Source organism: Nuphar pumila, chromosome 2 (genome assembly GCF_984573655.1).
Source record: "Nuphar pumila chromosome 2, dmNupPumi1.hap1.1, whole genome shotgun sequence".
Lineage (NCBI taxonomy): Eukaryota > Viridiplantae > Streptophyta > Magnoliopsida > Nymphaeales > Nymphaeaceae > Nuphar > Nuphar pumila.
In genome coordinates this window covers 140,133,073-140,159,478 of record NC_143250.1, presented here as the reverse complement: position 1 = coordinate 140,159,478, position 26,406 = coordinate 140,133,073, and the positions used below count along the sequence as shown (strand labels likewise).

The following is a 26,406-nucleotide window of genomic DNA, read 5'->3' as shown; positions in this document are numbered from 1 at the left end:
TTGGATCCGATTTGAAATGGAAAATCGAGGTCTTCGCTATCTCGATTTTTCTATCGCACCTGTTTAATCACCCAAACACATATCTTTATATATATATCAAAAGTTCAATTTATCTCAGTCTAGACTGAGTCGATCTGACTCATATTGGGCACGATTTTGGTCTGGACCGAATCGGTCCATAAATATAAACTTGAGTCGGTCTGCCCAGACCGAATCAGTCTGCTAACTAATTCGGACCCGACTTGGTCCAAATAGACCGAGATGATCTGTTACAATACACAGACCCTGAATCGGTCTGTTGAAAAATATATACTCGACTCAATCCATCCAGACTGAGTCACTCTGTCTAATAACACAGACTTGACTCGGTACGTTCAAACCGAGTTAGTCTGTCTCATAACACAGATTTGACTCGGTGTATCGATTTACACAGACCCGACTTGGTCTGTGCAGACCGAGTCGGTATGTCAAACATTTTTTTCGTTTGGCTTGGTCTGGACACACCCAGACTGAGCCTACTTGGTCAAGCTGACCAGGCTAAGTCTGGTTTGCGTGGACCAAAGGCCGATTCGATCTGCAAAAGTGCATATCGAGTCTATTGGCCGACTCGGTCTACTAAATCGCAGACTGAGTCTGTCTCAAATGAATCCTTCTACAGTTTTAGCAACACCTGTTGCCGGACTGTCGTTAGGTCCCTTGAAAAGAGGCAACACCGCCAGTGATCTTCGATCGCTGGCGAATGCCGCTCTATCTCCCCCCTTTATATGGCGGTAGCAGAGGGAGGCCCTTTGTTACTTTACCGGTAGAAAAATGCAGGGATAAGGTTTCTCCTATCCTTGTACCACCGAAACTCGCCAGCAACTATGGAGTTGCCGATGACTTCATGTAAATATCATACATAAAAATAAGAAAGAAAGATGATGGAATGAGACTTATCTGTCGGTCGGCGATTTGCTCCTCCTCTCTTTCTCTCATTCTCGCTCTTCTCTCCCTCTCTCTTTGAGTAGTCGAACGGGAAAGGGAAGTGCCCTCATGACTGAGAGGGTTGTGTATGTTCGCCCCCGATGATTCACTGAATCCCACGTATGTGTTCGGGGCTTTGAATGAGCACCACGTATACAAGCACATGGGGCTCGTATTCCCGTGTATGTTGACATAACTTTGCATCGGACTCTGGTGTTGTTGCAAAGACTTAAGTACCCTTTCTTGCTATTCTTCTCATAAAGTGATGGTTTGAGAAAATGACAAAAATACCCTTCATTCAAAAAAGAAAAAACAAACAGTTCAAAAAAAGGACAAACATGTCCTCCATCCAGAAAGTCGAGGATGATGTTGACTCTTCAAAGTCTTCTTCTTTTTCTGTTCAAAAAAAGGACAAACATGTCTTCTTTTTTCTCCGTAAAACATTGTAAAACCCTCTCTCTCTCTAGAGAAGAAATCAAGGGAAACAAAGAGTTCTTCCTGGAGAAGGCCATGAACATCAACCCTCTCACTCTCTCTCCCTTCTCTCTCCACTTCTGTGCACATCCAACAGACGATCCTACATTGCTCCATCGTCATCTTCTTCTTCTTTCTTCTTCGTAAAACACTGTAAAACCCTCTCTTTCTCTAGAGAAGAAATCAAGGGAGGTAAAGGGTTCCTCCTAGAGAAAGCCATGAACACCAACCCTCTCACTCTCTCTCCCTTCTCTCTTTACTTATGTGTCTGATTTAGAGTTTTTGCCCTTACAGGAGGGGGGTCCGGGGGCTCCCCCCCGGCGCGGATCCCGCTGCGCGGTCAGCGGGCGGGGGTCCAGGGGGGGCCGCCCCTGGCGGGGGGCAGCGCCCTCCGGACCAAATTTTTTTTGGGCCTTCCAACAATGATTTGTAGTATTATCGGGCTTTCCTACAACAATTTGTAGTATTTTCGGGTCTCCAACGAAACACTATAGTGATTTGCAGAAGACACTATAAATCGCTATAGCGATTTGCGGAAGACACTACAAATCGCAAATCGCTATAGCGATTTGTAGTGTCTTCCGTGAATCGCTATAGCGATTTGTAGATTCTTTCGCAAATCGCTATAGCGATTTGTAGTGTTTCCGCAAATCGCTATAGCGATTTGTAATGTTATTCAGTAAGCAAATCGTTGTAAATCGCTACCCGAATTAGGACCAACTTGTCAGGGCCATATCTCTCTAACCAGAGGTCATGTTCCAAATCCGTAAAAAGTGGGGTCTTCGTTATTGAGTCTAGTTTATTTCTGTAAATTTTCAGCAAATTTTATTATCATTTCATTCCCCATTTTAACTTCAACGATACATTACAACCACAATCATCAAAAGAAAGATTGCCCAAGCTAAGAGTCACCGTTCTCGCCCTCCTCCTCGACAGCAACCCAGTCGGTGCAGTCGCGCTGAGGATGGCCAGCAGAAGCTCCACCACGTCGTCTTCCTCTCCCTAGCGAGGAGGTCTCAGCGGAGCCATCGTTCCGGTGACGGGTGTTCATCTCGTTCCGGTGACGGGTGTTCTACGAAATGTAAATCCCCCCTCCTGTAAGGGCAAAAGGCCATGAACACGCTGGGAGGAGCCCTCAGACCCCCCTTCTGTAAGGGTAAAAGCTCTGAATCAGACTTCATAACTCTTCAAGTTGAATGATGCTACCGACACTGGTGATGATACCCACGCTGGGAGGAGCCCCCAGACCCTCTTCCTGTGCAGGTCAGTCGGTGCTTGATGGAGCAATGTATGATCTTCTAATGGATGTGCACAGAAGCAAAAATAGAAGGGAGAGAGAGAGAGTAAGAGGGTTGATGTTCATGGCCTCCTCCAGGGGAGATTTCTTTCTCGGATAATCCTGCAGTGCAGAGACTGAGTCTTAAATAATCATCTTCGGGGCACTTAAGTCTTTACAACCACTCTTTTTCAAGAACCGTCATTTTTTTTTGCACCAATGGAGGAGAGGGTACTTAAGTCTTTGCAATCGCATCAAACTCCAACGCTAATTAATGCTGACAAACATGGAGATACGAGACGCACATGCTTACATACGTGGTGCTCTTTGAGACCCCCGATCATGAGATGTAGCTAACTGCCCTGTTGGGGGGGAACATATAACCTGCTTTGCTCATGACTTATGACAGTATGTTACTCTCCCATTGAAAACCGTTTCTCTCTTCCTTTCCTCTCCCACAATTGATGGTAGAGGAAAAGACCGTTGATGGTAGAGGAAAGGACGACGTTCCCTCTTCTCCCGTAACCGCCCCTTGACGGCAATGGTGATACACAAACTGTGCCAAAAAAAACCCTTTACTTCTAGGGGTCTCTTAATAGTTTGTAGGAGGATTTCTTCCCTTTTTCTTTTCAGCCTAATCTGTTTTTACTCTCTCACTCTCTGTGGCGTCCGACTGCACTTCCCTCTCCGGCGTCCTTCAGACCGTGCTTCTCCACATCTTTCGTTGAGACGCAGACAGAGAGAAAAATGAACAAAAAGGAAAGAAGGAAGAAATAATGAGCGTCGATCCCGTCATTTCCAACCCTCGAGAAAATCTCGACTCCCAGATTGTGCAGCTTATGCTGTGCAAACCCCTCTGAGCAAGAGGTTTGGCCACCCTCCCTCTTCCTTTCTATTAGGGTTTCGCTTTTTTTCTGATTTTCTTCTTTGAATCTGCCTCTCGCTAGTTCAGCCATGGCCGTTAGGATTGATTCCAAATATTCTTGCTTGCTGCAATGCCAAGGTTTCTCTCTCTCTCTCACACAAAGGGTATAATATAATTGACATTTAACAGATGCAATTAGAGTATTACATCCATGAAGCAATGCAGTGCAAGCCTGTCCATTGTGAATGTAGACGCCTGCCATTTGGTGCAATTAAAATGATGATATGTAATCATAAAGTTATGAAACTTGGTTATCGTAAAAAAACTTGATAAAATGATGATTTGTCTCTATAAGGCGATGCCACTTGGCTATTGGAAAAAATTGATATAAGTGATGCTTTTAAATTCTAACATGATGTTCCAAGAGGTTGTCAAGTTTGGGCATCAATTGGTTGATGATGGAACCATCCAACTGTGACATTCATATATTTTTCTGATGCTGGCTCTTTCATGGGGGTTGGATTCTTATTCAGCAGGTGAAACACCCTGTTCAGCTCTGCCCTTTGATTCTGGAATCATAGCTAAAGCACTCTAGTAGAAAATTTGCTTAACTACTAAGCCTAGTATAAGTAGCATTTTGTGATCACAAGCATCGTATTAGTGTGTGTGTGTGCATTCTGCTGAAAGTTAATTGATTGTTTTGTACAACCACTGGAAGAAAATGGGAAAGAAAAAACTCTCAATTTTTTCATGTTCCGGTACAGTGCTCAGAGCCCTGATATTGCCTTTTTACCTTTATAGCTAGGTTGTTATACAAGGCAAGATTTAGTTTTTGTTGTTTTTAATTGTTTGTCTTAACAGTCTGAAAACATTCTTACTATTTACTGGCACATACTTCTGCTGCTAAGAGTAAGTGAGATGATTTAAACTCTTATACTGGAATGAGTGAAATATGACACTTGTTTTATTCTCCATCTTCCATTTTCTCTTTTATGGATTTTTTTCACTTAGTGAGGCATATACTTAATGGTCCTATGCAAACTTTTTCATCTTATACAAGGCTTTTTGGACAAAATTTTGGGTTTGGTTTGGACCCAAGCAGAACCAGACCTAGCCTCGATTTTCAGGTATGATATTGGGTCCGTACTCGAGTCTAATCGGACAAACCATAATAAAAACCATACATAAGAACTACATGAACCAGACCCGGTCCATACCCGGTAAAACCATATTTTGTATCATTTTTACATTAAAAATTTGCAGGTCTTAATCGGAACTCGGGTCAGGCCTGGGTCTGGTATAAAATTTCACAAACTATACCTGGGTCCATTTATTGATCGGACCTTTAGGTCCGAACTTGGGTCTTAATCGGGTCTTCTTAGTTATCACCATACTAGGACCTTATAGGGTTTGGTTCGGCTCAGGTCTGTGTAAACCCGACCAGTTGACACCCCTAGTAGGAAAAGAGTGTTTTGTACTTTAGCAACTAATATAGATTCTCTGTGACCAAAAGAGTTTTTTGGCTTAGTAGTGTGGTAAATAAAAGAAGTTACTGTAACCAGTTTTTATTTAGCAATTAATTAGAAAGCCTTTGAGTGTTGGGTAAGTGATGTGGATTTTCTGTTGCTGGGCTATAAAGAAGTTGGCCATATTTGAAAATTTTATGACCATAAATAAAAGATGGGATGGATTACCTAAGTGGAATTCTCTTGTGCAAGTGTAAGCAAGTCAAGATTGCTAACATTCAACCTAGCAATTTTAATATAGGAAATATTCTAGGTCAAGAATTTTTCCCAAATTTAAAAAATTTGACCTTACTTTTATGAATTTACTGATATGGGCCACAGGTTTCTTAAAAAACTGCCCAATAAGGTCTCATGATTTTTTTTAGTTTCCAATCGCAATGCTGTCAATATCGGTATCGGCCCTGAATCGTTTGGACACTGATTCAGCTGTATCGGCAGCATAGTGACAAATATCGTGAGAAATTGACTGAAAGTTTAAAACAGCAATTTCTCCCAAGATTTTCAAAATATCGTGAGATTTATGAAAAAAATAAATACCATGATTTAAATGTGATATTTACATTTAAAATGGCTATTTATTGTAAAAAAACTATGAAATTTTAATTTTAAATATTTTTTATTAATATTTTCTTATAAAAATATTTTTCATATTTTTTATTTAATTTTTTTTGCAGAGATTTTACCAAAAAACTCGAGATTTATGAAAAAATTTCAATTTCTCTCAAGTTTTTGAAAAATGAGATTTTGTCCAAAAAAACATTTGATACTATGATCGGTATATACCGATACTGAAATGAATCATTCTGTATCGGCCCAAAAATAATAAAAATTTATTATGTATCAATCATAACCTGACATGTGTTAAAACTATTTAAATAATTTTAAAATAATATTAAAAAATATTTGTTGGTATTTTTTACATTTATTAAAAAATCACCAATTCGCTTGCAGCGTATCAATATTCTGTGGATACGATGCATACTCACCGATACTGATAACATTGTCCAATAGTCCTTTTAAATTTGTAAAATAGTTATTTAACCTCGTAGGGAAGAGAAAATACACATCTTGATCATTTGATTATCAAGGGTATTGATATTTGATTCAATTTAACTGATATTTAATCTGAGTTAATGGATAATGGTAAGTGTAGGTCTATATTTAGCAGTTTCTATAGTACTGAGACCCATATAAATAAAGTGAGGCCCCTTTTTAGACTAGGGCCAAAAAAGTTGACCCAAATATACTTATTTTAAAGTGGCGAGCATGGTGGTTGTAAGGGTACTGAGATGAAGGCACCAGATCAAACTTCACTTGCGCACCTGTGTGATCAGAGGTAGGCCACGTAAGTCAGGGTGGTAGCAGGGACCCACCTGAGGTTTTTCTGGCTTTGGTGAGGGTTTCTAGTAGAGATGGCAGTGGATCGGAGGAAAGCGGGGCTCCGCCCCACCTTGCCCCGGTTGGGCCGGGGATGAAGGGTATGAAACAGGTATGGAGGCGGGGACAGAGGTTAAAATCCATCCCCGTTCGGGGATGGAGGCGGGGATGGACTTACACTTTTCCCCGCTCCGCCCCATCCCGGCCACGATCCCTGCCTAGCCCCGTCCCGCCCCGCCCCATCCCCATCCCCCGTCCTTCTAAAGGATGACAATAGACTAAGGGAAATGGGGCCCTGTCCCGCCTCATCCCCGTTTGAACCGGGGATAGAGGACATGAAACGGGGATGAAGGCGGGGGTGGAGGTTAAAATCCATCCCCGTGCGGGGATGGAGGTTCGGGGCGGGGGTGGAGACCCTGTCCCCTGCCTCCGCCCCCGCCCCTGTCCATTGCCATCCCTAATTTCTAGTCATAAAAAAAACTATTTATGAATTGACGCGATCATTTTATGTGTTAAATAGCAAAAGCAACTTTTTCATGCAAAATATAGATCCAAAAAGCTGATGTGGACCTTTTGGAAGCTACTGACTTTGCAACTCATGCATGTTCCCGGTAGAAAAAGAAAAATAAGAACAAAATTTGTAAGGAACTTGACGAGCAAGCAAGGACACAAGGAAAAAAGCCAAAAAAGAAAATAACAAAAATGAAGAGCTCCAAACCCGTGAGCCCCCTAGGTGAGATGCCCAAATCCAACCGCTACTAAGGTCGGATCCCATCCATATTTACACTTTTTTAGATAGAGAAAGCTGGGGTTAGACATACCCTACCAGTTATACAACCATACCATTGGGGTTCGAACTTGCAACGTCCCAACACGAGGTGACTAACTGCTCCTGCCAGACAAGCAGAGTCTCCGTTGGTATCCATATTTGCACCTAAGAAGATTTTCCGGGTCAGAGGATGGATCTGTGTGGGTTGAATTGGATCTATTTTCATATCTGACCCGATCCAAAGTATTACATTTCTTTTTGATGATCCTGTTGCATCTAGCTATTTTTAGCTGCTTGGATTTTTCAAAATATGAGGATGAAAGATAAACATGAACATCTCAAGTTTTTGAGAGATCTAAGATTTACTGTTTGTTTGTCTTAGATGTTGACAGGAATCTCAATACATGGATATGAGATCTAAGGCATTACAGTCCAAACACATAAGAAAAAGCCAATCCTGCTTATGCAATGAGTAATGAACATGAACCTTTGGATCTCAGTTAGATCCATTAGTTTTTTGCTATGTTGCAAAGATACAAGTAGGATCCGACATGTGATTCAAGTTCGAATTCCAAATGTTAAAAAGCCAAGCACCATTTAACATGTCTCAAGTTTGCGTCTAACGGGCCCAGACTTAAAACTTTGACCCAAACTCATCTCATGGTAGGCCGGGTCAGCTTGTCCCATCGGGTCCAAGCTCCTAAGTTTGACATATGATAGCAAAAGTTTGACCACTACCCGACCAGTACCAAACCTATAGCACCAAAGTTTGGTAATAAAGAAAGAGGCCCAAGGTCAGACTACCGAGTCAGGTATGGTTTGAGAAAGATCCGTGATCTTTCAATTAAAAAAAATATTATGGTTCATGTAATCCTTATAAGACTTTGGTATGGATTTTCTTAAGGTGGACCTAATTGAAGTGAGTAGGTACCAGCGCCTTAAAGTTAGATCTGGGTTTGGACTTACTTGAGTCTGAAATCGATTCGACCCGTTGACAACTTTACTTGCACCACGATGGCCTTATGCAGGTATACGTTTGGGGCTCCGCTTGTAGGGTAGGAGCAGTTAGTGCAGGTAACCTTGTGTATGGACGTCACAAGTTCAAATTCCAAGGGTATGGTTATGTAAATGGTGGGGGTCTGCATCGCTTGTGGGAGGGATCCGGATCCATTGTCGGTTCACCACCTACACAACCACGGTTCGCCGCTCCAGACCCGAGTTCGTCTCAACGGGTCCGTACGGACCAGACATTCCGGGAGGTCGATTTCTTTTTTCTCTCACGCGCTCCCATCATCCCCTCCTCCCTGGTTTCTGCTACTCTACACTGAGAGAGAGAGAGAGAGAGAGAGAGAGAGAGAGCATCTTGTCGCCGGAACAATTGTTTCTGGGCCCCATCATCTGGAAAATTCTGGCAATGCCGCTGTCTTTCCGGCCGTCAGATCCGCCGGAGAACTGAGATCCCTCGGCCTTGGATGGACGTGGAGGCCTGCGAATTGCAGCTCCGATCCTCCGCCGGAAGCTTCTCCGAGAAGCAGCATGTACGCTTACAGCAGGTTGGGGAGCGGACCCGCCGCGGCGGCGGGCGGCAAGCCGGCGTCGCCACGCCGGTCGCCGCGGGCGCGGAACGGCCGGAGCAAGTTCGCCGCCGGTGGGGGCGACCGGGGCTCCGGCTTCGAGTCGCCAGCGAAGCTACAGAGGGTGGCGCAGCGGCTGGCCTACCTCCTCCTCTCCGTCGTGTTTAGGAGGCACGGGGTGCTGCTCTTCGCCCCTCTCATCTACCTCTCCGGGATGCTGCTCTACATGGGCACGCTGCCGATCGAGATCCCACGCGTCATCCGCCGGCCGCCGCTCGGCTCGACGTACCGGAGCCCCGAGGTGTTCGAGCGGCTCTGGCCTCATATGCAGGCCGACGATTCGCGGACGAATGCAGTGCGTTTCCGTTCTTTTCTTCTTTGCTCTTTATCGATTTCTTAGTTTTTGTTCGTAATTCAGAGGCAATTCGGTGTCTTTGGATAAGAGTTAGAATTGCAATTTCTGAGAATTTAGATTATTTTGTTTCTTTTCTTTTTTCTCGTTATTATCTGCTTTGATTGTCTTATTGCTGTTCACAAGAGCGCTTCCGTTGTCTTTGTTTGAAGAATTGATCTTAATTTTAGATATTTTAGATGAATTATCGTTGGATTTGGTGTTCTTTTTTCTTGATTTTGCTTTTGCCGCAAAAACGTGGGGAATTTCATTGACTGATTGCTCAGGTTCATGATGTTTACGAGAAACTACTGTGGATCTTAAAATCATAATTTCAAGTAATTCTACCGAAACCAAACATCAATACTCAAGATAGTGCGTAATTCAGATCATGGTGGGTTTGATTTCAACGGGTAATTGCAGGGTTCTCGCTTATTTGTATATGATTGCACTGTTGGATGGCAATATTTGTGTTATAAGCGTCCCATTGTTTCTTCAGATGCTCCTGTCGCGGTTCATCGTGTTAAGCTTCTATTTATTAGATGTCTCTGTATGGGGTGTGTGGCGTGTTGTTAAGTGTTCTTGGAATTTCTGGCCGTTTTGATCCTATTTGGTGCCTGAGCTGTTGAGTTCTTGTTGCCCGGTAGCATTGTTTTTTATGTGAGAACCGTGGTAGTTCTGAGACCTTTTGCTCTATCCAATGTACTATGATTGGTGAGTTGGTGCCTATCAGCCACTTGTGTTGCATTCAGATTTTGTGGGTGCTACTTCTAAAGCTAATTACTTCTCTTAAATGCCGGAATGACTGGAAACATGCATGATACACAGAGATCTTACACAATTGGCACAATTAGTGGTAGATTATGAAACTGTGAATGCTGCTTCATTAAGTTGGTAACTGTTTTCTGTGGTGTCCTTAACGTGAATAAACACAATAAAAGGAATCGGGTCAATAGGCGATAGGAGGGTTGGAACATACACCACCACCAACATTGTCAATATCATCCAGCCTTGTATAGTATGCATGGGTTTGCCTTAAGCACTCCAATTTCACCATGTATTTCCATGAGTGATTAATTTTCAATTTTTTAAAGTAAATTTCACCTTTCACTTCATCCTCTGAGGTCATGCAAACGAGTGAATCAAAAAGTACTTGTTTGCCTATCTGGACAGATTCAGTTTAACTGGTATAATTTGAAGTCACTTTTCCCTGTATGAGATGTGATTCCTTACTAGGAGATTACAACAGGTTCTCTTTAGAACATTTCTGCATGCGGAAAGTCCTCTCCTGGGCATCACACCGGGAATAATGCAGTTGATTGACCAGATATAGGAAAAATTTTAAAAAATATGAAGAGGGTAACTTAAATTCCCATAAAAATTAGAAACACATTACAGTATCCTCTTAAAAATCTGCAACCAGGTTCAAGCAACCATTTCACGTCTTAGCGAGTGCAAATAGACACAAACTCTTCCTCATATGCTCAATCATTAAATCCTAGGCTGATGATGTTAAATTATACATATATATATATATATAATTGTATTCTGTGTGTATAAACTAAAATACCCATCAAGGGTATTTCAGTCATTTCACCTATGTAATAGGTGTCAGTCCACTAGGGACTGACTCGTCTTTTTCTTCTTTATTTTTCTATTTCTTTTTTCTTTTCTTTATGTAAGATATAGCTGTTGGAGCTGGTCCAACTAACCTTTGGACCAGCCCCCTCGTGTCTTGGAGTGCCTATTTAAAGGTACTCCCTCTCTTGAATTCTTCAATGCTTTCTTAAGCATTTTATAATCAAAGTTTATATTTTTTATATTTTGTGTTGGCATATTGTGTGCATGTGTTGTGCTGTTTAAGTTCATTCTCATTTTTGTGATTGTATTATCCCTTGGTGGATTAGTGCTTGGGCACTTCTTTTGTATTCTTGTTGAACTTTATTGAGTTCTTTATCGTATTTTCGCTTGTTTCTGTTAAAAATACATACATGTACCTATACATATATATCTATATATATATATATATATATATATATATATATATAATACCCATTAGGGGTTTTCTGTCTTTTCACATAGTTGTTTTAATAAACAACTATGTAAATAGATTAGGTTTTTTATTTTTATTTTATTTTTTGTTTTTTTATTTTTCTCTTTTCACGCCAAAAGGGCCCCCTCCATAGAGACATTGCCCCCCCCAACGGTCACAAATGTGACCGTTGGGGGCTCCCAACGACTCTATGAGAGCCCCCTTTTGGCCCTCCTTTTGAGGTGGTTCTTTTTGTATAAATAGGGTTGAACCCCTTTGTATTCTTTAAGCCTTGGTGCTCTCTCTCTCTCTCAATAAAGAGATTTTATATTTTTAGCTTGTGCTTTCCTTAAAGCTTATGTATGTATTGTCCCATAGTGGACTTGACTATTATTCTTTTTGTGTATTAGTCCATTGTGGGACATTGTGAATGCTTTTTAACATTCTTTATCTTTCCGCATACTTCATTACGTGATATCAGAGTCATTCAGTTCATAAAAAAAAAGACATGATATTCATCTTTACATTCATTGTCTCTATTCTTCACATACTTTGGTGGCATCATGGAATCCAAAATCGATCTGTCCTTCAAGCTCAATGGAAAGAACTACATGATGTGGGCATCGACAATGGAGAACAACCTTAAAGGTAAAAAACTTTGGGGCTATGTAATGGGTTCCATTCCGGAACCTCGATTAGAGCTCACCAAGATTGAAGGAGGTCAAGAAAAGGCTCTTGAGGGACATGCTCGTCTCAAAGCCATTGAAGACCACCAAAAGAAAGTTGAAGATTGGGAAAGCAACCACGCCAAGATCCTTGATTGGTTCATAAACAATGTTGAACTCAAGGTATGTGCAAATATAACTAAATTCCACCGAGCCAATGAGGCTTGGTTCTTTATGAAGGGTATGTATACCCAAAAAGACCTTGCAAAAGCATATTTTTTGCAAGAAAAAATTAGAACCACCAAACAAGGTGATTCAAGTGTACAAGATTATTATAGTGCATTAAACCCACTATGGGATGAGTTGGCTCTTTTAGAGCCAAAATAGGTGGCTGTGGAGGATGTCGAACTAAGACAAAAACAAATGGAACAAGACCAATTGTTTCAATTTTTGTTTGGACTACATCCTGAATTTGAGCAAGTGAGGTCATCACTTCTCCGTGGATCTATTTTTCCTCCAATAGAAGATGCCATAGCCGAAATCACACAAGAAGAAACTAGGCTTGGCACGAGTAAACACGTTGATGAAGTGCTTGCCGTATCCAAACCCGACAACAATGTCAAAATCTATAAACCACCCCATTTTGGAAAACAAGAAAACTATAATGGAGGAAGAAAGATGATTGTATGTCATCATTGTTATGAGCCGGGTCACATCAAACTCGCTTGCCCAAAGTTAAATGGAACATTCAAGCCTAAGGTGGCTTCTCTTGAAGAATCTACCACCAACAAAGAAGATGAAGGCAAAAGTAGAGACCTCAAAGAAACACTTGGTCAAATATCTATGACTCTACATCAAATTCTCAAAGCCACTTCATCTACATCGGGTGCGGCCATTGCGTCTACATTATCACCCGGTACCTATTCTTGGATTCTAGACTCCGAAGCATCCTTTCATATGACCCCTCATGAAAATGCTTTAACCGATGTATGCACCAATTCAAAAGGTTCATGTGTTTCTACGGCTGATGGAACTTTTTTAAAAATCACAAGTATTGGAACACTTAACTCTCAAAATTCTCAAAATCTCTTTGTTCATAAAGTGAGAGTTGTTCCAAAACTTAATTTGAATCTTTTTTCGGTTTCTCAAATTGCCGACCATGGATGTAAAATATCTTTCTCATCTAATGGTTGCTTCGTGCATGATCTCCAGTCCGAGAAGCGGATTGGGCAAGGCCATAGGAAGGGGGACCTCTATTATATGGATCATTTAAACCTTCCTACAAACTCTTTTTGTACTTATGTCCGAGATAAAAGCATTGAAACTTAGCATAAAAGACTTGGACATCCAAGTTATTCTAAAATGTATTTTTTTCCATTTGGAACCAAATTTTGTAAGGAAAAAGACATTAATTGCAAAGATTGCATTTTTGGGAAAATAAAGTCTATTCCATTTCCAATTAGAACATTTATTTCTACAAGACCTTTTGAATTGGTGCACTCGGATGTTTGGGGTCCATCTCCGGTCATGTCTAAAGGTGGTTACTCTTACTATGTCACTTTCATCGATGACTTCACTAGATATGTTTGAATTTATTTTCTTAGTCATAAATCTGAAGTGTTTTCCTTCTTTAAAGAGTTTCATATGAAAATACAAAATCAATTTCAAAGTAATATATCCATTCTTAGATCCGATTCTAGTGGAAAATATTTATCTACCAAATTTCAAAATTATTTAAAACAAAATGGGATTTGTCATAAAAAATCGTGCCCTAAAACTCCACAACAAAATGGACTAGCGGAAAGAAAACATAGGCATATTATCGAAACTGCTAGAACGTTGCTTATCTCTAAAAATATTCCAATTTTTTTTTGGGCCGAACTCTTGACCTCAACATATTTAATCAATAAAATGTCTTCTTCTAAACTAAAGAATATCTCTCTATATGAAAAACTTTTCAAATTCTCACCCGACTACAATCGCCTTCGCATCTTTGGTTGTAAATGCTTTGTCCTTTTACATAAGAGAGATAAGTTATCTCCAAAAGTGATTGAATGTGTCTTTTTGGGTTATGGGGAAAATAAAAAAGGCTATAGATGTTTTGATTTAAAAAATAACAAACTATATGTTTCAAAAGAGGTCACCTTTTTGAAAGAAGAGAATGGATTTGAAAACCTAGGAAAACAAAATGAAATTGACTACATATTTTTACATGATCTTATAGATGATATATGTGATGATTCTATGAATCATCCAGAAAATATAGAGGATACTTGTGATGTATCCAATATTGATATATCACCATATAATGGTGATATCAGTAATGACAATATTAATGTTTATACCCGAAGAGACCAAGAAAGGCCTATTAGTGCCTTGGAGAAATTTTCTCAACTTACAGAATCTTTAGAGGAACTCCCTGTTAGGAGATCTTCTAGAGAATCAATTCCACCCAATAGGTTTGTGTCATATGAGTCTCTAATACCTAATTATCGGGCTTGTCTGATAACACTACATTCATATTATGAACCCGCTCATTATGATCAAGCCAAAACTATATCACATTGGGTTGAAGCTATGAAAGTAGAACTAGATGCCTTACAAAAGGCCAATACTTGAGAAATAGTCAAACTACCTTCATATAAAAAACCTATTGGATGCCGATGGGTCTTTAAGGTTAAAACCAAAAGTGATGGATCCTTAGAAATATATAAGGCCATATTAGTGGCTAAGGGATATTCGAAAGAATATGGAATTGACTACGAGGAAACTTTCGCTCTTGTAGCCAGAATGACAAGTGTTAGAACCTTAATAGCTGTCACATCAATAAAAAAATGGCCTATATATCAACTCGATGTGAAAAATGCATTTCTAAATGGAAATCTCAATGAAGAAGTATATATGGATTCGCCACCCGGAGTTAACATTGGACAAGGTCAAACCCTTAAACTTTTAAAAGCTTTATATGGTCTTATGCAAGCCCCAAAGGCTTGGTATGATCGATTTAGTGATATCATGATTAAATTGGGATTTCATTCCTGTTATACTGACACTGCTCTTTTTGTGAAAAGTGTAGGTACTAAGATTGTTATCTTATTACTTTATGTTGATGACATGATTATCAAGGAAATGATCAAGATAATATTGTCAATGTTAAAAATATGCTAAAAGATAGTGTTGACATGTCTGATTTAGGTTTTCTTAGATATTTCCTTGGCATTGAAGTTGCATATTCTCCCCGAGGATATATCCTATCACAGATGAAGTCTGCATTTCAGATGATAAAAAGGTTGACTCCAGAAGTAATAAATGCCAAATTAAGGTTGGAGGATGGGGTTCTTCTAGAAGATCCCACACCCTACAGACAGCTCATTGGATCTCTCACCTATCTGACTATCACCAGGCCTGACATCGCTCATGCTGTTCACTCTGCTAGCCGATTTCAGCATGCACCTACAACTGTGATTATGGGTGTTGTGCTCCAGGTCATTCGATACATCAAAAACACTATAACTAAAGGGCTATTCCTATCCTCATCTTCTTCATTAAATTTACTTGCTTATATTGATGCAGATTGGGGAGGTAACCCTAATAATAAAATCTCAACTACTGGTTTCTGTGTTTTTTTAGGAGATTCCTTAATTGCCTGGAGATGCAAGAAGCAACAAAAAGTCTCACTATCCTCTATTGAAGCTGAATACCGGGCTATGACAACTACTACAATGAAACTTGTTTGGCTTCAAAGTCTTCTCAAAGATACGAGAGTTAACATTCCTGGCGCTTCAAAGCTTTGTTGTGACAACAAAAGTGCCATTTATATTGCCAGCAATCACACCTTCCACGAGCGGACCAAACATATAGAGATGGACTGTCACTATGTTTGTGATGAGTATCTACGTGGAACAGTTATATTGCTATATGTTATATCAGAATATCAGTTAGCGGATTGTTTTACTAAAGCACTTCCTCCTCCACGCTTCATGTTTCTCCTTGGCAAACTTTCGGTCATCTCCCCGTAAAGTTTGAGGGGGGGAGGGTGTTAAAAATACATACATGTATATATATATATATATACCCAATAGGGGTATTTTTGTCTTTTCACATAGTTGTTTTAATAAACAACTATGTAAATAGATTAGGTTTTTTATTTTATTTTTTATTTTTTTATTTTTCGAACTCCGCCTGTGTAGTTATACACTGCCGGTCCCAAGCCCGGATAAAGGAGGAGGGTTGCGGTAGGCCTGTGACAGCCAGCATAAAAACTTTGTCATATCCTATGAAAATGAACCAATATGAGAATTTCGTTGGGGCGTTCCCTACTGAGCGACGCGCTGTACTCTCTAGGCCCGGAGGCAGTGATAAATGTGCAAGGGTTGCTAGGTCGTCGCCCAGAAGCGACGCGTCACACCGGCGCCCGGGTGTGGTGTCAAATAGGCAAGGGTTCCCTCGCTTTGTTGGACGGGTGGGGGTAAAGAAGTTAGTCCAAGACCATAAAATTAGGTTAGCCACTTGGAACATAGGGTCTTTAACTGGTAAGTTGGTAGAGTTAGTAGATGTTATGTGTAGGGGAAAGATTGATATTTTATGTCTTCAAGAGACCAAATGGGTAGGTGAGAAAGCTAAAGTGATAGAACCTTGGGGATATAAGATTTGGTATACAGGAATAAATAGGAATAGGAATGGAGTAGGGATTGTTATGAGTCGTCAGTTTATAGATAATGTAGTTGAGGTCCGTAGGAAGGGTGATATATTATTAATATTATTAGTGTTTATGCACCTCAAGTAGGTTTAGATGATTCCATTAAGCATCAATTTTGGGAAGATTTAGATGGAGTAGTACAAGAGACATCTTATGGAGAAAAGCTTTTCATCGGCGGTGACCTTAATGGACATGTAGGCATTAGTAGGGATGGATTTGAGAATATCCATGGAGGCTATGGTATAGGAGAAAGTAATGAAAGTGGAGAAAGGATTTTAGATTTTTGTTTGTCCTATGATATGATCTTAGCAAACACTTGGTTTAGGAAGAGGGAGTCTCACCTAGTAACATTTAAAAGTGGGGTTAATACGAGTCAGATAGATTTTTTCCTACTTAGAAAGAGAGATAGGGGTTGCTGCATCGATTGTAAGGTTATACCAGGAGAAAGTGTAGCTACACAACATAGAGTCTTAATTTTAGATCTTAGAATTAGACAATGCCGCAAAAGGGATAGACATAGGATAGATCCTAGAATTAAGTGGTGGGCACTGAAAGGAGCTAAACAAGGAATGTTTGTAGAGCAGGTAGTTAAGGAAGTTGATTGGTGTCTCGAGGAGGATTCAGAATCAATGTGGAATAAGATAGCGGGTGGTATGAGAAAAGTAGCTAAGGAGGTATTGGGTGAGTCTAAAGGCGGTGCACCACTAGGTAAGGATACATCATGGTGGAACGAGGATGTCAAATTAGCTATTAAGGTTAAAAGAGAGTGTTATAGAAATCTAAGTAAGAGTCGTGATAATGAGAATTTGGAGAAGTATATGATAGCAAAGAAGGAAGCTAAAAAAGTTGTTCGAAACGCGAGGGCTAAGGTATTTAAGGAGGTTTATGACAAGTTGGATACCAAAGAAGGCGAGAAGGATATTTATAGGCTTGCAAAGATGAGAGATAGGAAATCGAAGGATTTGGGTATGGTTAGATGTATCAAAGATGAAACGCAAAGGGTTTTAGTCAAAGATGAGGAGATTAAGGAGAGATGGAAAGATTATTTTGATAAGCTATTTAATGATAGTCATGCTCAAGATCTTGGAGACTTCTCCATTCCTTTTCATGAGATAAATCGTGACTTCATGCGCAAGATTCAAAAGAAAGAAATTGCAGAGGCTTTGAAGAAAATGAAATCAAGAAGGGCAGTTGGCCCAGATGGTATACCTATCGAGGCTTGGAAATGCTTGGGAGAGAAAGGTTTAGAATGGTTGACAAATCTTTTTAACTTGATTTGGCGAACAAATAAGATGCCTAATGAGTGGAGGAAGAGTACTTTGGTGCCTTTATATAAGAATAAGGGTGATATACAAGATTGCACAAACTATCGTGGTATAAAACTCATGAGTCATACTATGAAACTTTGGGAGAGGGTGATTGAGTCTAGGTTGAGGAAGGTTGTCATGATATCGGAGAATCAATTTGGTTTTATGCCTAGAAGATCAACTATGGAAGCTATACATCTTCTTAGACAACTTATTGAAAGATATAGAGAGAGGAACAAAGATTTGCATATGGTTTTTATTGATTTAGAGAAGGCATACGATAGAGTACCTAGGGACGTTCTCTGGTGGACAATGATGAAGAAAGGTGTTTCTCTCAAGTACATTAGTATAATTAAAGATATGTATGAAGGAGTAGTAACCAATGTCCGCACTTGTGGAGGGGTGACAACCAATTTTCCGATAACGGTTGGGTTACATCAAGGATCTGCTTTAAGCCCTTTCCTATTTGCGATAGTGATGGATGAGCTTACGAGATCAATTCAAGAAAATGTACCGTGGTGTATGTTGTTTGCTGATGATATTGTTTTGATTGATGAGTCTAGAGCTGGGGTTAATGCTAAGTTAGAATTATGGAGACAGACATTGGAAGCTAAAGGTCTTAAGTTGAGTAAGAGTAAGACTGAATATATGGAATGTCGGTTTAGTAAGCAACGAAGTAGTGATGGGAGTGTAGTGAAGCTTGGTGAGCAAGATATACCGGTGAATGATTATTTCAAATATTTGGGATCCATCATTCAAAAGTATGGAGAAATTGATGGAGATGTAAATCATAGGATAAAGGTTGGGTGGATGAAATGGAAAAGTGCTACTGGAGTGCTGTGCGATCGTAGAATGCCATTGCGGTTGAAGGGAAAGTTTTATAGGACGACTATTAGACCCGCTTTACTTTATGGTACGGAATGTTGGGCTGCCAAGAGACATCATATTCAAAAAATGAGTATAGCTGAGATGCGGATGCTTAGATGGATGTGTGGAAATACAATAAAGGATAAGATTCGGAACGAAGAGATACGTAAGAAGGTCGGTGTTGCACCCATTGAAAATAAGATGCGAGAGAATCGTTTACGGTGGTTTGGACATATTCGGCGAAGGCCTAATGATGCTCCAGTTAGAAGGTTGGAGAAATGGGAAAATATATTAGTTAAAAGAGGTCGGGGTAGGCCTAGGAAGACTTGGATGGAGATGATAGGAAAGGATATGAATGCTTTGAACCTCACCGAGGACATGGCGTTGGATAGAAATGATTGGAGGAAAAGGATTCATGTGGAAGACCCAAAATGAATTTCTTTTTTGGTTCATATCGCTGACCCCAATTGTTTTGGGATGAAGGCGTAGTTGTTGTTTGTTGTTGTTGTTGTTTTTTATTTTTCTCTTTTCATGCCAAAAGGGTGTGACCATTGGGGGCTCCCAACGACTCTATGGGAGCCCCCTTTTGGTCCTCCTTTTGAGGTGGTTCTTTTTGTATAAATAGGGGTGTTCCCTTTGTATTCTTTAAGCCTTGGTGCTCTCTCTCTCTCTCTCTCAATAAAGAGAATTTATATTTTTAGCGTGTGCTTTCCTTAAAACTTATGTATGTATTGTCCCATAGTGGACTTGGCTATTATTCCTTTTGTGTATTAGTCCATTGTGAGACATTGTGAATGCTTTTTAGCATTCTTTATCTTTTCGCATATTTCATTATAGTTTCATTACATGGTATTAGAGCCAATGACGCTTGAGATTATGTAAGGCTTCTCCAACGATTGTGATTGCAAAGAAAGAGACTCCTTCCTTCTCTCTATCAAGATGAGCGAAAAAAAATTATGACAGTGGTTGCATTCAAGCTAAGCGACTGTAACTATTTGATGTGGGCCGCCGCCATGGAGCACCATATCAAGAGAAAAAAGTTATAGGGACATGTGAGTGGTACTACATGTGAACCACAACTTAATTTCACCAAAATAAATGTTGATGAAGAAAGAGAGAAAACACTCAAAGATCATCTCATTGCAGTAGAAAATTGGGAAGCCAAAAAAGCCTAAATTCTCTCTTGGTTTTTTAATAGTATGAAACTCAAAATTGTAGCAAGTATAGTTAAATTTAAAAAAGCATGTGAGACTTGGAGTTTTCTCAAGAAAATGTTTGTGTGAAGAGATTTGATACAAAAATATTTTCTTTAAGAGAAAATTTGTATGATTAAACAAGGTGATAAGAGTGTGAGATGTGAAAATATCTCAAAAGAGATAATGTGCATAAAAAGCACAACCACCATAAAGGGAAATGTGCACAAAGGCACAAGAACACTTAGAACAAGATGTACTCAAGGTACAAAAAGAGAACACAAATGCAAAAATATAAAGAATTTTATTGAACAATGGAGAACAATGCTCCAAGCATTGAATAACATTTAAGAAGGGGGTTCACCCCTATTTATAAGAAGAGAGAACCTTGGAGGGGCTCCCACTAGACGTTGGAGCCCCTCCAACGGTTAGAAATCTAACCGTTGGAGGGGTCCAACGTCTAGTTTAGACCCCCTCCAAGTTGACTTAGTCAACAAAGAAAAGAAAGAAAGAAAGAAAGAAAGAAAAAGAAAAAAGAAAAAAGAAAAAAGAAAAAAGAAAAAAGAAAGTTACAAACATATACACTAATGTGGATATGCGTAAAAAGAGAAAAAGACAAAAATACCCCTGGGGGTTTACATGATGTGAAAATAATATATATTTATATATATATATATATAACGATAGATACATATACATATATGTATGATATATGTATCTCTCTTTATATATATATAAATGTGTACAATAAAATGAGATACAATTTAACACCCTCCCTCAAACTTAGGGCGTAATGACCGAGAGTTTGCCGAGAAGAAAGTTGAATCTTGGTGAGCAAAGCGCTTTGGTGAAGAAGTCTGTCAACTGATATTCTGAGGTGACATAAGGAAGATCTATAACTTTTTGCAAATATGCTTCTCTAACGTAGTGGCAGTCCATCTCAATATGCTTTGTGCGTTCATGAAATGTGTGATTTTTAGCAATGTAGATTGCACTCTTATTATCACAACATAACTTTGTGGGTCCTTGGACTTGAATCCTCATGTCTTGTAATAGTTGATGAATCAACACAATTTTCATGGTTGTTGAGGCCATGGCTCGATATTCTGCTTCTGTGGATGATAGAGACACCTTATGTTGTTTCTTGCATCTCCATGAGATCAAGGATTAACCTAAAAAAATGCAGAAACCTGTAGTGGAGTGACGATTATTTGAGTCACCTCCCCAATCAGAGTCAGTATATGTAATTAAATTTAACTCAAAAGATGAGGAAAGAAAAACTCCCTTGTTTAAAGTTCCCCTTACGTATCTGACAATGTGTAGAACGATGCCCATATGGACGGATGTAGGGGCATGCTGGAATTGGCTTGCAGTGTGTACGACATGTGAGATGTCTGGCCTTGTGATGCTAAGGTACATTAGGGATCCCACGAGTTGCCGGTAGGGAGTGGGATCCTCCAAAAGTGTCCCATCATCGATCTTCATTTTTTATCCCACTATTTCAGGGGTTTCACAGATTTTATCATCAGTAATACCTGATCTGTCAAGAATCTCACGTGCAAGTTTAGTTTGAGACAAAAAATAGTCTCTATGAGAGTAGGCTACCTCGATACCAAGAAAGTATGTCAGATATCCCAAGTCTGACATTTCAAACCTTTCTTTTAAAGTGTTTTTAATACTTTTGATGCCCTTTATGTCACTACCTGTTATCAACATATCATCAACATACAACAGTAAAATCACAATACCTGCATCAGACTTTTTGACAAACAGAGCAGTGTCAGTATAGCATGATGTAAAACCATCTTGAACCATTACTTTATTAAATCAATCATACCAAGCCTTAGGAGCTTGTTTTAAACCGTAGAGCACTTTTTGCAAGCGAAGAACTTTTCCCTTTGGCACGACCATGCCAGGAGGAGCATTCATGTAAACTTCTTCATTAAGGTCCTCATTTAAAAAAGCATTTTTAACATCCATTTGGTAAATGTTCTATTTTTTAATAGATGCAATGGTGATCAAACATCTTACAGTGACCATCCGTGCAACAGGGGCAAAGGTTTCTTCGTAATCAATGCTGTATTCTTGACTATATCATTTTGCGACAAGACGGACTTTATATCTTTCAAGAGTGCCATCACTCTTGGTTTTGACTTTAAAAACCCATCTACATCCTATTGTTTTCTTTCCTTTTGGAAGACATTGAAAGACCCAAGTTTTGGCTTTGTTGAGGGCTCTAAGTTCGTTGTCCATGACATCCCTCCACTCTATCATTTCCTTAGCTTCTTCAAAATTTTTAGGTTCTTGATATGAATGAATGGCACTAAGAGATGCCCTATGTTTTGGAGAAAAAGACTCATAGGATATAAATCTATAAGGATTTTTCCTAGATCTTTCAGTTCTTCGAGAGTGGTTGGAAGGTTCACTAAGGTCACTATATTTCTCTATCGCACTTTTAAAAGTACTTTTATCTCTATGTGTATAGGTAATTGGTTCAACAATCATTTCTTCTTCATGTTGGATGGGTTGAGGAATACTTTCACTTATATCTTCATTCTCATTCAATTCATCATCGCTAAAAAAGTCTTCATTTCTAGATAATAGTTCAAACAAGAAAGAGTAATCAACATTATCTTCATAAGTTTTGTGTTCTTCAAAACCACTCATGTTTTCTAAAAAGGTTATGTTTCTTGAAACATATAGTTTATCATTTTTAATATCATAACACCTAAAACCTTTTTGTGTTTCCGAATATCCTAAAAATGCACAAGGAATAGCTTTAAGAGAGTTTATCATTCTTGTCGGTGATGACAAAACATTTACAACAAAAAATTCTTAACCTATTGTAGTCGGGTTCTTTTTTATACAAGGTTTCATATGAAGATATTTGATTCAAATTTTTGGATGGAAGTCGGTTTATGAGGTAAACCAATGCAAGAGCCGCTTTGGCCCAAAATCTTTTTGGAATTTTTTGAGAAATGAGCAAAGTCCTTATAGTTTCTATTATATGTCTATGTTTTCGTTCGGCTAACCCATTTTGTTGAGGTGTTTTGAGGCAAGACTTTTGATGAGCAATTCCATTATTTTCAATATAACTTTTGAAATCATTTAAGAGATATTCTCCCCTGGAATCGGTTCTAAGAATTTGTAATTTACTATTGAATTGATTTTGTATCATCATATGAAAGACCTTAAAAGTAGAGAAGACCTTATGTTTATGTTTGAGGAAGTATATCCAACTATATCTTGAGAAATCATCAACATAAATAACATAATATGAAAACCCTCCTTTAGACACTACGGGTGCGGGTCCCCAAACATCCGAATGCACAATTTCAAAAGGCTTAGTTGAAAACATAGTTCTTTGTCCAAAATGTAAGCTTCTCATTTTACCAAGAAAATGTAAGCTTCTCATTTTACCAAGAATACAATCATCACAATTGAAGTTGTCTTTACATAAAGTTTTAGCAAAATGTAAATAAGAAAGCTTGACAATATTTGGATGCCCAAGGTGTTTGTGCCGAACATTTATATCTTTATGTTGGGCAACATTACAAAAAGAGGGTTTTGGAATTTGAAGAAATTTCATAAGATAAAGATCTCCCTTCCTAGAGCCTTCCTCAATCAACTTCCCGGACCGGCGATCGTGTATCCAACATTTATTTGATGAGAATTTGATATCACACCCATGATCCGATAGTTGAGAGACGAAAAGCAAATTTAAATTTAGTTTTGGGATAAATCTAACTTTAGGAATAAAAAAACATTGTCTTTCAAAATCACAAATTCCTTTTATTTCAAGAGAAGCCCCATCCGCGGTAGAGACAAAAGAGGGTGACAAATTTTTTGAGTATTTAGAAAGTGCAAAAATATTTGGAGTCATATGAAAGGATGCACCCGAGTCTAAGAGCCAAAGAGTCTTACCGGGAGGAGAGAAGGTGGTCATGGCGGCTCCGGAGACGGATCCCTTGAGGAGAGGTTGAAGAGCTTCCATGATTTGATCTAGAGACAAAGTAGCATTGTTGGAAGTTGATGGTCCTTCCTCCTTAGTTAGTTGAAAAGTTGTAGACATAGCCACCATCTTTTTCCATTTAGGGCATACCGGTTCAATGTGTCTGGTTCTTTGCAAAAGTGGCATATGATTTTACTATAATCTCTTCTTTCATAATGCCCACCATTTTCTCTTCCTCCTTGATTTTTGTTGAAATGAGGGGGTTTATAAGTTTTAACATTATTCCCCGGTCTTGAGACGGCATAAGCACCCTCATCTTCATCCTTAGAGGGAACGACCAACACACTTAGATTGGTTTTATTCATTCCCAATCTAGTTTCTTCTCCACTTAGTTTGGTAAGCATATCTTCCAACGGAGGAGAAGAGAAAGAGGACAAGAGGGAGGATCTAGTTTGTTCAAACTCGAGTGTAAGCCCATTTAAAAAGTTAAAGAAATGATCTTCTAATTGCTTGGCCCTCAATTCAATAGCCTCTCCACTCCATTTAGGTTCTTGGAGAGCAAGTTCATCCCAAATAGTGGATAGCTCGGCAAAACATTCTCTAACAGACATTTCTCTTTGTTGAAGGGTTAAAGCCTTCTTTTGGAGATAGTATTTATGAGACAAATCTCTTGAAGTATACATTCTTTCAAGATACTTCCATACTTGAAAGGCTTTTTTGAACTTCAAAATATTGGCATTTATTTTCGTTTCAACGGAAGAAAAGAACCATGAAAGAATTTTGTAGTTCTTCATCTCCCATTCTTCATGCTTTTTGTTGTATTCTTCAAAGGCTTTTTCTCTCTCTTCACCATCAAAAACTTTGATTTCACCCCTCTCAATAATGGTGATCTTAGGTTCGGGTTCGGGAATGGTTCCTTTAACGTATCCCCAAAGACCTTTCCCCTTAATGTGAGCCTCCATATTCCCGGCCCAAACATGGTAGTTGGAGCCATTTAATTTAAAACCAAGTGAAAAATGAGACTCTTTTTCACCCATTAGAGAGGGAAGAGTGGAGAAAAAATACGTACCACTAAGGGTCTTTCAAATCTTACTTGGCGTAAAAAAACTTCCAAAATATTGAAGGAAGAGAAGCCCCCACGCCTTTCACCAAGACGCCAAAGGCACGCTTTTCGAGGCACTTGCAAATACGAGGAATAACACGATCTTCAAGCTTTAACCTTGCTCTGATACCATGTGAAAATATCTCAAAAGAAATAATGTGCATAAAAAGCACAACCACCACAAAGGGAAATGTGCACAAAGGCACAAAAACACTTAGAACAAGATGTACTCAAGGTACAAAAAGAGAACACAAGTGCAAAAATATAAAGAATTTTATTGAACAATGCTCCAAGCATTGAATAACATTTAAAAAGGGGGTTCACCTCTATTTATAAGAAGAGAGAACCTTGGAGGGGCTCTCACTAGACGTTGGAGCCCCTCCAACGGTTAGAAATCTAACCGTTGGAGGGGTCCAACATCTAGTTTGGACCCCATCCAAGTTGACTTAGTCAACAAAGAAAAGAAAGAAAGAAAGAAAAAGGAAAATGAAAAAGGAAAAGAAAGAAAAAAGAAAGAAAAAAGAAAGAAAAAAGAAAGTTACAAACATATACACTAATGTGGATATGCATAAAAAGAGGAAAAGACAAAAATACCCCTGGGGGTTTACATGATGTGAAAATAATATATATTTATATATATATATAACAATAGATACATATACATATATGTATGATATATGTATATGTATCTCTCTTTATATATATATATATAAATATATGTGTACAATAAAACGAGATACAATTTAACATGAGAGACTACTGTGGTACCCTCTCACCTCTTTGGGATGAACTAGCATTGATTGAGCCTAAGTGGGATGGTCCCGCTATTGAAATGAGGCAAAAGCAACATGAGGAGGAACACTTGTTTACTTTCCTAATTAAGTTAAGACCCAAATTTGAGCAAGTTAAATCCACTATCTTGCAGAGGACCGATACCACCTCTCTTGATGCTCTTGGAGAGGTGTATCAAGCCAAGACCCAACTTGGCATGACTAAGGAAAGTGAGGAGGTTCTCGCCGTGTCAAGACCCGGTAACAATGTTAAAGCATATAAACCTTCTCAATTTTGGAAAAATAACAATGGAGGAGGTAACTATTATAACAAAGGAGGAGGAAGGAGAGTTATTTGCCACTTTTGCCAAAAGCCGGGACATATCAATCCGGAGTGCCCCAAGCTCAATAAGAAGATAAAAACCGTTGAAGAAATACCACAAAAAAAGCGTGATAAGCTATCATGAAAGGAGAAGATTTTAATTATTTTATTCACCATCTAACGAAGGCATTGCATATATTCCTTAAGACTTCCTCTACGTCTACTTTCGACGCCACCATATCTATTTCTTCTCCTTCATGTACGCTTTTTTGGATTCTTAAC

The 26,406-nt window shown here is 39.1% G+C and overlaps 1 protein-coding gene across 1 annotated transcript in view; it reads left to right on the top strand.

Moving 5' to 3' along the window:
• Positions 1 to 8,604: 8,604 nt before the first annotated feature.
• Positions 8,605 to 26,406, top strand: part of LOC149847335 (O-fucosyltransferase 9-like) — a 71,484-nt gene continuing 53,682 nt past the window's right edge. Inside the window, exon 1 of the mRNA XM_089996938.1 lies at positions 8,605 to 9,179. Within this exon, the coding sequence (XP_089853064.1) occupies positions 8,787 to 9,179 (393 nt within the window). The 5' untranslated portion in view covers positions 8,605 to 8,786. The remainder of the gene's footprint in view (positions 9,180 to 26,406) is intronic.